This window comes from Aquarana catesbeiana, linkage group LG05 (assembly GCF_042186555.1).
Source record: "Aquarana catesbeiana isolate 2022-GZ linkage group LG05, ASM4218655v1, whole genome shotgun sequence".
In the NCBI taxonomy this organism is placed as follows: Eukaryota; Metazoa; Chordata; class Amphibia; order Anura; family Ranidae; genus Aquarana; species Aquarana catesbeiana.
The window spans coordinates 841,129-857,921 of record NC_133328.1 but is presented as its reverse complement, the minus strand read 5'-3'; the positions used below and the strand labels follow the sequence as shown (position 1 = coordinate 857,921).

At 44.2% G+C, this 16,793-nt stretch overlaps 1 protein-coding gene across 1 annotated transcript in view; it reads left to right on the top strand.

The window, feature by feature from the left end:
• TSNARE1 (t-SNARE domain containing 1) overlaps positions 1-16,793 on the top strand; it is a gene marked incomplete in the record, with an annotated part of 405,182 nt that overhangs the window by 255,203 nt on the left and 133,186 nt on the right. The window contains 2 exon segments of the mRNA XM_073629371.1: positions 2,038-2,110; positions 4,356-4,438. Of these exon segments, the coding sequence (XP_073485472.1) occupies positions 2,038-2,110; positions 4,356-4,438 (156 nt within the window).

Sequence of the window (16,793 nt, the reverse complement as noted above, 5' to 3'; positions counted from 1 at the left end):
TACATGTAATGAAAGTAAAAAGTGTAGTAAACACCGAGTCATAGGTAAGTTGTGGTGCTCCAGGTGAGCAGAGACCAGAAGATGAAGATAAATGAAGAAGAGAGATCCTTCTAAGAGAGGGCTTTCTAAGTCTAAGAGAGGGCCTTCTAAGAGAGGGCCTTCTAAGAGAGGGCCTTCTAAGAGAGGGCCTTCTAAGAGAGGGCCTTCTAAGAGAGGGCCTTCTCAAGAGGGGGCATTGGCCTTCTCAAGAGGGGGCCTTTCTAGTGGTCTTTCTAAAAGTAGCATTCAGTTGTACATGTAATGAAAGTAAAAAGTGTAGTAAACACCGAGCCATAGGTAAGTTGTGATGCTCCAGGTGAGCAGAGACCAGAAGATAAAGATAGATGAAGGAGAAGTGTTTGGTCTCCACGCAGAGGTCCGGGGTTGTACTCAATCCTCATTATGGGTTTCTGGAGATTCCTGCACTGCAGTCAGATTTGGTAAACAGGATGAGGCCCCCAAAATTGTACCAATGTGTGTTCAGCAGGGGCTCACGTTAAATAAAAGCTTTTTCCAAGTGGAGGGTCAATTTATTGATCATTAGAAGAGGTTGAAGGATGAATTTAGGGTGTAACATCTGGCTAAGGAAAAAAAAACCCCTTCCAGTATCAGCTCCCCCCACCAGCCCCGTAAATAATTTCCTGGCTCCTCTTTCGATCCAGTGCTGCGCCCGAGAGCAACATCGCTGCTCTCTCTCCTCACAGGCACAGAGACAGCAGCTGGAGCCATTGGCTCTTGCTGTCAGTTCCTGTGAGGAGGAGGTGGGGCAAAGCTGCACTGTTTCTGTCTGTGGGCGTACATGTCTTTTCCCATAGCAAGTGTATGCTATTGGGGCAGACACAGAAAAGGAGGAGCCAACAGCACTGGTGTAGGACCCCCGAAGAAAAGGATCGGAGCCGCCCTGTGCAAAGCTATTGTACAGAGCAGGTAAGTATCGCATGTGCCGAGCCTTTACAACCGCTTTTAAGTTTCATGCAGATGTAGAAGTGCAATTATCACGTCACCATTGAATCCCGAGATTTCATCTTATTATTCCTTCCCGTCTCCCACCTATTCCTGTAATGAGAGCCCCCCGCATTGTGTGTAGTGTAATATCCTGCTGCCATTTCTAAGCCAATCACTGAACAGCAATTGTGCAATGCCGGTGTTATCTGTTCTGGATTCAGCATTATTGATGATTGCGTTGTCATTGGTGGTTGCAATGTTATTGACTGATGATAATTGCAGCATTATTGATGATTGCAGCTAGGGATGCACTGATACCATTTTTTTTACAATGAGTACAAGTACCGATACTTTTTTTTTTTATTACTCGCTGATACCAATTACCGATACCGACCGCAACTGTTTTGTTTTAACTTCAGCTGTCAGCAATGGTACAAAGCATTGAAAAGTTATTTACAAATGAAATAAATACATTTTTTTCAGTGTGAAATGTGTCAATATAGGTGTAAAAATATTCACTAACAAAGCAAACAAACAAAAAAAAAAAAAAGTTTTAATTGTTTATTGTTTATAAAATAGCAAAAAAAGCAGGAAAATAATTCAATGGAGGAGAATAGGGAGTTAAAGTCTGATTAGAGCAAATTGAGGGTTTACAAAGGGGTTAAACAGAGGGACATTCGTTCATCCCTTTGATCTGCAGATGAAGAAACAAATATACAAAAAGAAACAATGTTTCTATTTTAGTGTTTCAGGGCTGAGCAATGTTTGTAATAAACATTGCGGCTGTTTTTTTTTTTTTTTTTTACGGCTCCAATTACCGGACTTCTTTAACACCGGTGAGACCCGCTGACAGCTCAAAGAGTCGAGCCTGAAAGTATCGGTTTCAGGTAACGGAGCGTTTGCACGACTACCGATACTTGTGCAAATACTCGGTATCGGCATTGATACTGGTATTGGTGCAACCCTAATGGCAGCGTTATTGACTGATGTTTACAGCATTATGATGATTGCAGCGTTATTGACGATCGCTCTATGTTTGTGTTTGCTTTGCAGAGTGATATGCTGGATGTCAATCAGATTATGAAAGATTTGGCATCTATTGTCTATGAACAAGGTGATTCTGTGGGTAAGTACGGCTCCATGTAGCGGGCACATTCAGTGAACACGTTTTATCTTTCTGTTATGAATGGATGATGTTTGTACCCATATTCCTCTTCTAGTAGTAATATATATATATATATATATACAGCTTTAAAACTCTTCTTGTAATGGATGTATATACCCGACTGCAGTGACCTTCAGAATCAATACCTGAGATCTAACTCTATAGAAGTGCGGACTCTGCCTAGTAACAAGGATTTTAAGGGTAATGCACATTGTTGAGGTGATCTCCAATAAAATCGGAAGGTATTTTCAGAGAATGTGTATTTTTTATAGCTGATCTCCAGGCAGATATAAAAGACAAATGAACTCCACATTTAATGTCCCTTTATCTGGCCCACGCTGCTTTCTACAAGGACAGGTTGCTGGTCTCTCTGTATTATCTGTATATTCCAGCAGTGGGAACTTCTCACCCCCTCCTGGAACAATATGGAGTTGGTCTAAGCACTGCTCATCCATTCACGGGAAGCTTTGGGGAAAACCACAGTGGGTGGTGGGGGGGGGGGGATTGTATTTAGATGCGGTTCCAATAACATTTTTCCTAGGCGTGTATCAGTGCCGATACCAAGCATTTCCTCAAGTATTGCTACTCATACAAATAATACCGAAACTGATACTTTGCGGTGCGATTTGCATCAATACAAAATGAATGGACACAAATCGCACTGCAAAGAATCGCATGTGGTTTTCCCCCACACCTTCTGTGTGTTTCTATAGAAAGGGAAGCGCCATCTGGTGGACAGTTTATTAAAAATGTTACATAGTTTGAAAAAAGACCATCCAGTTCAACCATAAAAAAAAAAAATATAAAATATCGTACAATCTCATATTCCCAATCCTACACCCACAGTTGATCCAGAGGAGTTATAAATCACAGTACATATCTGGTCAAATGCAAAGTCTGCCTAGGTGTCCCGGACCCGCAGATGGGTCATGGATGGGTCTTCCAGCATGACAATGACCCAAAACATACCACCAAGGCAACAAAGGAGTGGCTCAAGAAGAAGCACATTGAGGTCATGGAGTGGCCCAGCCCAGTCTCCAGACCTTAATCCTATAGAAAATTTATGGAAGGAGCTGAAACTTCCAGTTGCCAAGAGACAGCAAAGAAACCTTAATGACTTGGAGAAGATCTGCAAAGAGGACAAAATCCCTCCTGAGATGTGTGCAAACCTGGAGGCCAACTCCAAGAAACGTCTGACCTCTGTGATCGCCAACAAGGGATTCTCCACCGACTACTAAGTCATGTTATGTGAAGGGGTCAAATACTTATTTCACTCATTAAAATGCAAATCCATTTATAACTTTTTAGAAATGTGTTTTTCTGGATATTTTTGTTGTTGTTTTGTCTCTCATTGTTATAATAAACCGACCAATAAAATTATCGTTGGTGAAAGAAATAGAAAAAGCTCATTGGGACCAGTTTGGCCCAAACTAAGTATTCACCCCTCACCTTGTAAAACAACCCATTCAGTTTAAAATAAAAATGAAAGACAAAACCTTTGTGTATTGATATAAAAAAAAAAAAAAAAACTTTCTAAACCCCCCCCCTTTTAAGTTTTTTTTTTTCTTTCGTGTTTACATTCCCTCAGTTCTCAGCTGCATAAGAGCTGGGGAGAGTAGAAGCAGCAGTATACCGAACTTCCCAGTGAAGGGCTGCTGAGGGGAGGGATATGCACAGGTATGATCATTGGAGGAGAGCACACTGATCTTCCCAGTGAATGGTTGTGGGGGGAGGGGGTGGGTGGCAGCCCAAGTCTGATCGTTGGAGGAGAGCACACTGATCTTCCCAGTGAATTGTTGTGGGGGGAGGGGGTGGGTGGCAGCTCAAGTCTGGTCATTGGAGGAGAGCACATTGATCTTCCCACTAAATGGTTGTGGGGGAGGGAGAGGAATAGGTGGCAGCCCAAGTTTGATCGTTGGAGGGGAGCACACTGATCTTCAAAGTGAATTGCTGTGGGGGGGTGGGGGTTGTCAGCACAAGTCTGATCATTGGAGGAGATTGGGTTTCCAACACAGAACTGACCATGCTGTGCTTTCATGCTTAGTGTGGTCAGTTTTTAATAGAAAAGCAGAGGGCCTGACAGGAACACCAGGGATTTCCCCCACACAGAACAGAGGACTTTCTCATCCCAGTACATGGCACAGCAGGCACATATCGGGGAGAGGGAATGTTGGGCGTTCTCTAATCGTGTCTTCTGGCTTTACAGATAGCATTGAAGCCAATATAGAGACTGCTTCCTCGAACGTTGAATCTGCCAATCGTCAGTTGGCCAAAGCCAATCAGCACCAAGTAAGTAACCTTGCAGCAGTGAGTACCTGTCACATGACCGTACACTATAGTACATAGAAGCTGAACTCCAGGCAGATAAAACGGTTGCTTGGGGCAGTTTATGTAACAATTCAATGTATCCTCCAATGCAGCAAGTGTAAGTACCTGAATCTGTGTTCATAGCTCCGCCTCCTGTACTCCTCTGCTCACGCCAGGAGCCAGTCATGCTTTTTTTTTTTAGCAGTGCTGACAGGGATCATACTGACTGCAGTAGAGAGCAGGGAGGGATGACCAGGGTGCTGCTCTTCCTTCTCCGTCCAATCTGGGGGGAGGGGTGGCGTTTACCACGCTGTGGTGCTGTTGTGGTGGAGGTCAGATATCTGTCTGTGTTGTCTGGCAGGGGTGCCCAGGATTAACAGCTCCCATATATGCAATTGTGTATTTAGCTGTTTGCCTGGAGTTCAGCTCTCTTATGATGTATGAATCTGCAGGGATCTTGGTTGGAAGACACGTAGTGTTTAGTGCTAGAAAAGACCGATCTATAGTCAGTAGAAGGGGGTCACATTCACCTGGACTTGTTCTGTAATATTAGACGTTCTGCAGATCATCTGCGTGTACCTCGGTTCTGAGAAGTGTCAGGAACATCCCCCAGTACTACATACACAGGCAATCACTTAGGTATAAGGACAGGTTCACATATGGTTGGTGCCTGGGGTCCGGTGCGTTTCTGTTCACCGGTTCTGGTGAGATTCAGGCCTACATTTTTTGCCTGAATCCGCACCTGAACCAGACCCAAAAACCCCACAGGACCCTTTTGGAACCCGGCCTCAATCTTTCAAATTATGAGCAGTGTTCATTACTGCGAAAGTGGTCATAGGTCGTTCAAATTTCACATGTTGGTGGAGGAACTCTTCCTCTTCTTCTATAGTGACTTCCCTTCTTCATCATTACAGGTAAATTAATGGATTTCAAGCAGAAGCAAAATGCCCCTAATGAGCTGGTGATGGAGGGGTTCAGGTTCTCCGACATCCACAGATGGCTTCAGAATGTTTATGGAGATGATGGCATTGAGAAGAGCAATGCCTTATTGTTGGTGACACTTATCAATGGTGTCGTCTTTGTAAACATTCTGTAGATGTCGGACAGCCTGCACCTCTCCTTCATCAAGAACTCCATGGTGGCACGTTGCTTCTGCTTGGAATCCACCATTAACCTCAATTATCAAAAGTAATGCAAAAGCGGGCATGCCTTTTTTTTATTCATTTGCATAAACTGTTCAAATGTCACATGTTGGTACAGTAACTCCTCCTTTTCTGTTTCATTGCAGGTAAATAATGGATTCCAAGCAGAGGCAATGTGCTGTCATTGAGTTCTTGATAAAGAAGGGGCACAGTCTGTTCAGCATCCAAAGAAGGCTGCAGAATGTTTATGGAGTTGACACCATTGACGAGAGCAATGTCTTATTGATGACTCTTAATGGTGTCCTCTCTGTAAACATTCTGTAGCCTTCTGTGGATGTCAGACAGCCTGTACCCCTTCTTCATCAAGAACTCAATGGTGGCACATTGCTTCTGCTTGAAATCCATCATTAACCACAATTCTCAAACGTAATGCAAAAGTTGGTATAACTTATTTTTTTTATTCACTTGCATAGACTGTTCAAATGTCACATGTTGGTACAGTAACTCCTCCTTTTCTATTTCATTGCAGGTAAATAATGGATTCCAATCAGAAGCAATGTGCCTTCATTGAGTTCTTGATGAAGGAGGGGTGTCCAACTTTGATAGTCTCCCATTGTGTGGTTTCCTCCTCTTTAAACTTCTTCATCCATCTGTGCACATTGCTCTTGTCAGTGGTGTCATATCCATAAACATTCTGTAGCGTTCTGTGAATGTTGGACAGCCACCACCCCTCCTTTATCAAGAACTCAATAATGACATGTTGCTTCTGCTTGGAATTATCTGCAGTGAAAAAAGGAGAGTTACGGGAGAGGAACTAGAGCGTTAGGGGAGAGGAACTAGAGCGTTAGGGGAGAGGAACTAGAGCGTTAGGGGAGAGGAACTAGAGCGTTAGGGGAGAGGAACTAGAGCGTTAGGGGAGAGGAACTAGAGCGTTAGGGGAGAGGAACTAGAGCGTTAGGGGAGAGGAACTAGAGCGTTAGGGGAGAGGAACTAGAGCGTTAGGGGAGAGGAACTAGAGCGTTAGGGGAGAGGAACTAGAGCGTTAGGGGAGAGGAACTAGAGCGTTAGGGGAGAGGAACTAGAGCGTTAGGGGAGAGGAACTAGAGCGTTAGGGGAGAGGAACTAGAGCGTTAGGGGAGAGGAACTAGAGCGTTAGGGGAGAGGAACTAGAGCGTTACGGGAGAGGAAGAGTGAGTTACTGGAGAGGATCACCGAAGAGGAAGAGTGAGTTACCGGAGAGGGTCACTGGGGAGGAAGAGTGAGTTACCGGAGAGGTTCACTGGCGAGGAAGAGTGAGTTACCGGAGAGGTTCACTGGCGAGGAAGAGTGAGTTACCGGAGAGGGTCCCCGGAGAGGAAGAGTGAGTTACCGGAGAGGGTCACTGGTGAGGAAGAGTGAGTTACCGGAGAGGGTCACTGGAGAGGAAGAGTGAGTTACCTGAGAGGGTTACCGGAGAGGGTCACTGAGGAAGAAGAGTGAGTTACTGGAGAGGGTCACTGAGGAAGAAGAGTGAGTTACTGGAGAGGGTCACTGAGGAAGAAGAGTGAGTTACTGGAGAGGGTCACTGAGGAAGAAGAGTGAGTTACTGGAGAGGGTCACTGGGGAGGAAGAGTGAGTTACTGGAGAGGGTCCCCGGAGAGGAAGAGTGAGTTACCGGAGAGGGTCACCGGAGAGGGTCCCCGGAGAGGAAGAGTGAGTTACCTGAGAGGTTCACTGGTGAGGAAGAGTGAGTTACCGGAGAGGGTCACTGGAGAGGAAGAGTGAGTTACCTGAGAGGGTTACCGGAGAGGGTCACTGAGGAAGAAGAGTGAGTTACTGGAGAGGGTCACTGGGGAGGAAGAGTGAGTTACTGGAGAGGGTCACCGAAGAGGAAGAGTGAGTTCCGGAGAGGGTCACTGAGGAAGAAGAGTGAGTTACTGGAGAGGGTCACTGAGGAAGAAGAGTGAGTTACTGGAGAGGGTCACCGAAGAGGAAGAGTGAGTTACTGGAGAGGAAGTTACTGTACCAGCATGTGAAATTTGAACAACCTATGTAGGAAAGTTATGCCCACTTTTTATTATATTATATTCACTTGGCATGAAGTCTCAGCCTTCTCTGACACCATAAACGTTTAGTGCAAGTCGTGGATGACCTGAGATTCCTCCTCGCTTGCGATGGAGAGAATCGGCTTTCCACACCAGGGTGGGGCTTATCCGGTGAGGGGTGGGGCAAGTTTATTAACATTTCGGCCAGTTCTTATTCTTTGGGGGCCCAGTCTATGGCAGCAAAGTGTCTTTGATGTGTACAGAGTGTCATTAGGCACTTATTTTTTCATGTATCTGCTATAAGTGGAGCATTCAAAGGCCAGGAAGACTTACCAGTCCATTTATGAAGTTCACCAGTTCAGAGGTGGCCATTTACTTAGAATGATCAGTTTAGTCAGGTGGAATGAGCGATTGAATTATCAATACATATGTGGCCACCACAATTTTATTTTTTTAAATGGCCGCAGTGAAAATATCATGTATTCATTTTACAAATTTCTAGACTTGAGCCATCTCCTGACTTGATGATACAGGCAGCTGCAGATGTTCCCATCTTTTATTAGAGCGTTCAGATCATCTGAATGAAAGATAATTAAAATTCATTAACATGGGAAAAGTATCTTGCAATTACCATATCTCAGTGTTAAGTGGCGTAGCAGGGGAGATAAAAGGACTTACCTGGAAGTCTTCACTTTGTGCATTAAACATGAGCTCCTCTCCTGGAGACACGCCATCTGCTTCCTTCATCTCCTGTCTGTAGAGTTTATCCACACGCCACATCTACAAAGGTCACTGCCTTCAAGTCTTCTCCATTTTTTTTATTTTTATATGAGAATCCCGTTGGCAAAGCTTCCGCCGAGTCTCTCGCACACCTGCGATAACGGACGCCATGTTTGATGAAATTCTGTCTGTGTCTCACGGATTGTAGGAAGAATTATTCTTCTAATTCTAAATGTTTTGACGTGCAAATTTAGTTCACATGAATGTTTGTGGTCTGCCAAGTCGGCGTCGGACTACAGCCAAATCTCAGATGCTGTTACAAAAGGATGTGCCGTGCGCGGAAAGTTGGAGGATTTCTTGACATATTGCTGGCTATACGCTTTGGTTTTTTTTTAATTCTCGTTAGCAGTGAGATCGATTGAAGCGCTACCAGCAGTTATCTTATAAATGGGGGAATTAAAGTGAAGCTGAACTCAAAACAGTGAAAATTTGCTATCTTATAGAAAACATTTAGGGATGCAAATTGTGTCCAAGCAAAGAAAAACGTAACATTCAGTCTAGGATTCCTCCTGAAGAAATAGCATTATACTTTCTAGGATGAGAGGGTGCCTAGGCACGCCTATAGCTGTATGTCTGCAGTGTGAGATCATCGAAGGCACTGCTTCTCTCAGGAGATTTAACCACTTGCCGACCGCCTAACTGGGAATTTACGTCATGAATTTGACATTAAATGCTGGCGTTATGGCTGCAGCTAGACCGGTCTTTTCTTTTCCCTTAGGTAGGCGGCTTTCAGATTTGCCCGCAAGATCACTTTTAGACGCAGCGGGGGAGGTATATTTCCAGGCTTACGTTACTGATCATCGGGAATCATCCAGCAGCATCAGCCTTTTCCCATAGAGATAAGCGATGGCAAGATGGCTACCGCTCATCTCTATGCCCTTGGAGGACCACAGCAACGTCATGATGTCACTTTTGGTTCTCGGGCCATGTAAACATGGTTTTTTTTTTATCTTAAAGCAAAAGATACATTTTCTTTTCTTTATCTTTTGCTTTTAAGGGTAAAGGAGAGATTTGGGGTCTTTTAGATCTCTCCATAAAGAGGCCCTGTCATGCTGTATTATTGCAAGGGATGTTTACATTCCTTGTGATGGCAATAAAAGTGATCAAATATTTTAACGGGACAGTGTAAAAATAAAAAAATGTAATAAAATAAGTTAAAAATAGTTTAAAGCGCTTGAACACAGCAGTAAAAGCATACGTAGGCTCCACATATGTAAACCGTGTGTGCGCCATGTGAGGTATCACCGTGACCATCTGAGCGAGAGCAATAATTCTAGCACTAGACCTCCTCTGTAACTCTAAACTGGTAACCTGTGGAAAATTTTAAATCATTGCCTATGGAGATTTTTAAGTACCGTAGTTTGGCGCCATTCCACGAGCATGAGCAATTTTAAAGCGTGACATGTTAGGTATCTGTTTGGCATGTCATCTTTCATACTATACAAAAAAAAAAGGCTATATATTATGATTTTTTATTTTATTTTTTTATTCCTTAAAGTGTATTTTTTCCAAAAAAAAATTGCGTTGCACAAATACAAGAAAAAAAAATACAAAAAGATCTGTTTGGGGGTTCCAAGTTATTTTCTAGCAAAAAAATACTGATTTTAACTTGTAAACAAGTGTCAGAAAAAGGTCGGGTCTTTAAGTGGTGAGATTTGGTGATGTCATTTCTGTGCTGATCACTGTTCTCCTTGCTGGAGAGAAAGCTGTGCCCAAGTACCTGCACTGCAAGGATCTCCCTGCTTCATCCATTCTGTAGATCTGTACTTCCTCCTCCTCCTCTATCAGCACCCAACCAGTCAAGGGGTCAGCTCTAAAATGAGGAAGTAAAGCCCTGCCTCTACCAAGATGGCCACTTCCACACAGAAACATAGTGTAGAAGTCAGTAAGGAGGAAAAACAGTTGCAAGGAAACCACAAGCAATACTGGAGACTAGTCCCTTGTTCTTCGCTTTTCTTTTTTTGGACATGTCTCCCAGTGTTTATTTCCTCTAACTGAGCAAGGACGTGTTGGACACCTCCTAGCTGTTTTTTGAAGACCTCTTGGCTTTGAAATCCCTGTAACTAGTGCTGTGATCTTCAGGGGTCACTTTACTCCTATGGGGGAAATTCCCCTGTACTGTTTTGATATAGGAACCAAAATGAGGAAAAATCCCTCTGGCTGGAATATAACCATAAAACCCTGTTTGTCTTATAAGGAGTCAAGACCACTGTCAGCCTTTGTACTGCTCAGGAAGTAGTGGTAGAGGTGCGCTGGATGGGGATTTTCACAGATTATCAAAATGTGAACAAAGTCATTACTTGAGTCCAGTTGGTCTGTATTTTGCGGCTCATCACAAAGATGGAGATCCCCACCGGAGAGGACAAATACCCGAGTTGAAAAATCCAATTGCAATAGGTCAAAAGGGGCACCGAAGGAATAATCCTTAGGAGTCCCACAGTCTTTACTATTCAGTTGGTTACCAGAAGCAGGGCAAAGGACAGCCATACAATTCCCCTTTTATCAGGGCTGGGTGAAATGGCAGAATGTTAAATGAACTCCGTAATACTCCTAAGCAGACTGATCTGCAGGCAGAGGATGTTATAGACAACCGTGCTGGTTTTCCAGTAGTAGTGGTGGACTACTTCAGCTGTGAATAACAGCACTGACTGTTGTCTATAACATCCTCTGCCGCCTGCAGATCAGTCTGCTTAGGAGTATTACTGAGTTCATTTAACATTCTCCCATTTCTCCCAGCCCTCATAAAGGGGGATTGTGCGGCCCCTGAAACGTGTTGACTGTTTTAGACTTCTAAGGATTTTTCATTTGGTGCTCCCTTTGACCTATTAGCCTACACTTAAGCTTTATAATGCTGTCTGCATCTCCACATTTTCCAACCATTCTGAGTTGTTAGAGGAATTTTCCCCAGCCACATTCATTTCTGTGTCCCCATTGGATTCTACTCGTTTTACTCAGTGAGCATCCAGAAAGAGTAGGGAAATCTTACTATTGGGGGCACAGAGTGCACCCTTCTTTTGTCCCCATCCCCCCGAAAAAGGTGTTTTTCTGACTGATCACTGTTGATCGGGCTTTTATTTTGTTTGGTGTCAAGGATGGGGCTCACACAATAATAAGAACATAGAGTTTGTAGAGCTTCGTCATTGTATCCAGCTTTGCCTGGACTTTCCTTTTAGGATCCCCCCCTCAAGGTAAAGGGTATAATCCTTAGTCTACCTACATGTCAAGACCAGCTTACAGGATCTATGTCAGATTGTCTAGACCAGCCTTTCTCAACATTTTCAACACAGAGGAACTTTCTGATCTAAGGGAACGCCTACTAAAAAAAATATTATATCTACAACTCATGATACGTTAGTGTGATGGTAAATTGGCAGAATTGCCTCCTTACAGATATCTAAAAAGATCAATGGCGTCAGTGGGAACTTATCTGAGAGGCAGAGATTGCTCAAGGAACCCCTAGTAGCCCCTAGAGGAACCCTAGACTTCAATGGAACCCTGGTTGAGGAAGAATCCTCCTTATACTTATGGTCATTGGAAAGAATTACCCCCTTATAGATATCTAAAAAGATCATTGGTGTCAGTGGGAACTTATCTGAGAGGCAGAGATTGCTTGAGGTACCCTAGTCTTCAATGGAACCCTGGTTGAGGAAGAATCCTCCTTATACTTATGGTCATTGGAAATAATTACCCCCTTACAGATATCTAAAAAGATCAATGGTGTCAGTGGGAACTTATCTGAGAGGCAGAGATCGCTCAAGGAACCCTTAGGAATCCTTGGAGGAACCCTGGTTGAGAAACCCTGATTTACAACAATGTCAGCATTGTCCATTTTTTGCCAGAATGGAGATAGTACTGTGGTGTGGGGTGGTGGTGGTTTTTAGGATTCAGTGCATCCTCGGAGGAAGGGGACAGAGTCATTTCAGGAGCTCGGTGGAGGTGTCATTGGATGGGGGGTGCCCTATGAAGAGATCTGTTACTTTGCCCTAAATTGATAAAGAGGAAAGTAATCTTTAAAACCCAGAAATGATAACTTCCATAGGATCTGATGATATAATTATCGCTGTCAATGAAAATGTGGGATTACAGTATCGAGCCTGAAAACGTCATAATGTGTTTCGAAAGTCGGAATTTTCACTCTGGTTCCATAGCCACCTTCAAAGGTAAAGTCATCATCTATTTTTCAGTATGTCTGGCATCATGTGTGACGGCCCCTTCCCCCACCTTGTTAAGTTTCCTACCTGGAGATCCCTTACCAGTATCGGCACCTCCTGTTATTGAAAGCCTTCAGTAGGCCTTTGCCTATCTGGTCTAGAGGAGGTGTGCACAGAACTGATAGGCAGGAAAACTGAAGGAGCATGCATAGCAAGCTGACAACGCTACTGGTATTTGCAAGGCAGCAGCTTGGGGATGTCCGCCTTAACAGGAAATTCTGTTTCTAGCAGGATCTCCAGTGAATGAATTTTCTGTTTGGGTGCCTGTCCTGCTTTGGACCTTGATTTGTGCTCTGGTGTGCAGTCATGTTGGAACAGGAAGGGTCCATCCCCAAACTGTTCCCACAAATTTGGAAGCATGAAATTGTCCAAAATGTCTTGGTATGCTGACACCTTAAGAGTTCCCTTCACTGGAGCTACCGGGCCCAACCCCTGAAAAACAACCCCCACACCATAATCCCCATTCCACCAAATTATTTGGACCAGTGCACAAAGCAAGGTCCATAAAGACATGGATGAGCGAGTTTGGGGTGGAGGAACTTGACTGGCCTGCACAGAGTCCTGACACTTCCCAACCTAAAGCTGACTTCCTGTCCAGTACTACCATGGAAGACATAGGCCAGCCATGATTTTGTTTTAACATGGCAGCATACCTAAACCTGTGTACTGAGGGACCTTCATGTCCGGAGTTGCAGTTGAGCTGATTTCTGAACACTGAAGCTGGTAAGCCAGCTATTAAATGCTGGTTGTGATCACTGTGATTGGCAGTTGCAATAATCATGTGATCAAGAGCCCAGCCCACCAGCTCCTAATCTTCACTGTGTGCCGGGCGTACATAAGACCGACCTTCATCCTGCCGCCTATATTCGTGGGTCCGGTGAGGAGGGGTAACCAAGGTGGTGAGGTTCCTGGTGATTGCTATGAGTGACAGTTCTATATTGAACCTTCTAATCCCCACTATAGGTGTGAGTGCTAATAAATGATATCACATTGTCTGGTGATTTTTTGGGTTTTTTGTTTTTTTTTCTTTGAGGGTTGAGAATAGAGTGATATCCTTGAAGTGGAACACATGCAAAACCACTTTTATATTTCCTTCATTAAAGCTGAGCTCCAGGCAGATATAAAATGCATGTAACTGCCTGAATTTTACCCGGTATCAGCCTCTTGCTGTCCCTCTACAACAGAGCTCAGACTAGGAGAGGAAGAATTAGCACAAGGAGCCAATCAGTTGTTCAACAACATATTATACTGACAAGATAGAAGAAGAGGGCAGAGTAGATGGCAACCTTACTCCTCACACCACTCCTTCTCTGTTGAATGCCCAATCACAGGCTGGGGGAGAGACAGAACCTGAATTTACTGAAGTAACCGTGTTAATGAGTTTAAGCAGATAAAAATCAGGTTTCCTCCCCTGCCAGGCAAGTCTGTGCTATATAGCAGAGTGGTTTAAATCTCAGGACTGGATGGACAGAAATGCAAAGCCTTTGGCAGGTAAAACTGCTGCCATATATGTATTACATCTGTGTACATAACTGCTTTCCTGGACTTCAGATTGTATTTTTATTTCATATTGTGCAGGTTCTTTGTAGGGAGATTACCTCTAGCTTCCTGCCCTGGTGACAGATGTGAGTAAGGGGAACCGTGACCATTGGTAGTTGTCACTAGAGCAAGAGGTAATGGGAAGTCCTCCTATGTGGTCACCTGTACCAGTGACAACTACCAAAGGTGAGATTTCTCCTCACTTAGTGTTCAGTGAGATTTTCTGCCACTTTTTATGTTACTGGTACAGGGGGTGAGGCAAATTATCCCCAGCAGAGACACGGACAAGAATAAAAACCCAACAGACTAATTCTTCCCCACACTGGGGTGTCATTGGAGCCATAGAGATCCATTGTGAGGGGGTCATTGGAGCCATGGAAGTCCATTGTGAGGGGGTCATTGGAGCCATGGAAGTCCATTGTGAGGGGGTCATTGGAGCCATGGAAATCCATTGTGAGGGGGTCATTGGAGCCATGGAAGTCCATTGTGAGGGGGTCATTGGAGCCATGGAAGTCCATTGTGAGGGGGTCACTGGAGCCGTGGAAGTCCATTGTGTGAGGGTCATTGGAGCCGTGGAAGTCCATTGTGAGGGGGTCATTGGAGCCATGGAAGTCCATTGTGAGGGGGTCATTGGAGCCATGGAAGTCCATTGTGAGGGGGTCATTGGAGCCATGGAAGTCCATTGTGAGGGGGTCATTGGAGCCATGGAAGCCCATTGTGAGGGGGTCACTGGAGCCGTGGAAGTCCATTGTGTGAGGGTCATTGGGGCCGTGGAAGTCCATTGTGAGGGGGTCTTTTGGGCCATGGAAGTCCATTGTGAGGGGGTCATTGGAGCCATGGAAGTCCATTGTGAGGGGGTCACTGGAGCCGTGGAAGTCCATTGTGTGAGGGTCATTGGAGCCGTGGAAGTCCATTGTGAGGGGGTCATTGGAGCCATGGAAGTCCATTGTGAGGGGGTCATTGGAGCCATGGAAGTCCATTGTGAGGGGGTCATTGGAGCCATGGAAGTCCATTGTGAGGGGGTCATTGGAGCCATGGAAGCCCATTGTGAGGGGGTCACTGGAGCCGTGGAAGTCCATTGTGTGAGGGTCATTGGGGCCGTGGAAGTCCATTGTGAGGGGGTCTTTTGGGCCATGGAAGTCCATTGTGAGGGGGTCATTGGAGCCATGGAAGTCAATTGTTAGGAGGTCATCGGCTGTAGAAAGAGAAGGGTACCCACCGCTCCAAGCTAATAGAAGGTCTCAAACACTACTAGTAAAAAGTCAGGTGCCTGCCTTGGTCCACGACCACAAAATCCATGCAATAAAGAGAAGAATGGTGGCACATCCGAAATAAAGAAATTTAAGTTTTATTAAAAGTCCATGAGTTTAAAAAGCATGACACACGACCGACAGGATCCTCAGCAGACGCGTTTCACACTAAACATGCTTACTCAGAAGTCCATTTTGAGGGGGTCATTGAAACCATAGAAGTCCTTTATGAGGGGTCATTGGAGCCATAGAAGTCCATTATGAGGGGTCATTGGAGCCATAGAAGTCCATTGTAAGGGGGTCATTGGAGCCATAGAAGTCCATTGTAAGGGGGTCATTGGAGCCATAGACGTCTATTATGAGGAGGTTATTGGGGGCAAATGAAGTCCATTATGAGGGGGTCATTTGAGCATTAGATATCCATTATGAGGAGGTCATTGGAGCCATAGAAGTCCATTATGAGGGGATCATTGGAGCCATATAAGTCCATTGTGAGGGGGTCATTGGAGACACAGAAGTTCATTGTAAGGGGGTCATTTGAGCAATAGATGTCCATTATGAGGGGATCGTTTGAGCAATAGATGTCCATTATGAAGGGGGGAATTGGAGTCATAGGTGTTTATTATGAGGGGATCATTGGAGCCTTAGAAGTCTAATATGAGGGGATCGGCGGAGCCTTAGAAGTCCATTTTTTTTCCCCATAGGCCTAAGCAGTTCTTTTATAATAATACATATACTGCATATACTAATATGTTTATAGGTTTAAACAGAAGTTTGTTTTTCACTTCTATTATCTTCAGATACATGAATTTGATGGTCGTTATGCAGACTGCCTTAATGTATCCACCGCTATGACTTTACATTAATAAAACATTAACGTTGGTCCAGTAAAAGATACTGTAAACCGTTATTAGTGTCCCATAAACAAGAATATAACACTATCCACCTCCTTAAAATCCAAGATGATTTTAATTGTGTTTTACTTGTTCATAAATGTAGGAAGCGGTTATTTGCATTATATAGAAAACATCTGCTTTTGTAGCAATCTTACTTTGTTTTTCAAATATTTGTTTTTATTTTATTACACGTGTGTGTGTATATACTGTATATGTTTCTATTTTTGGCCACTCTTAATGACATCACATGGAAGAATCTTGCCCTTAAAGTAGAAATCATTACAAGGGTGTCGTTGATGCAATAGAAGTCCATTATAAGGGTGTCATTGGAGTCATAGAAGTCCATTATGAGGGTGTCATTGGAGTCATAGAAGTCCATTATGAGGTGGTCAGTGGAGCCATAGAAGTCATTATAAGGTTGTCAGTGGAGCCATAGAAGTCCATTATGAGGTTGTCAGTGGAGCCATAGATGTCCATTATGAGGTTGTCAGTGGA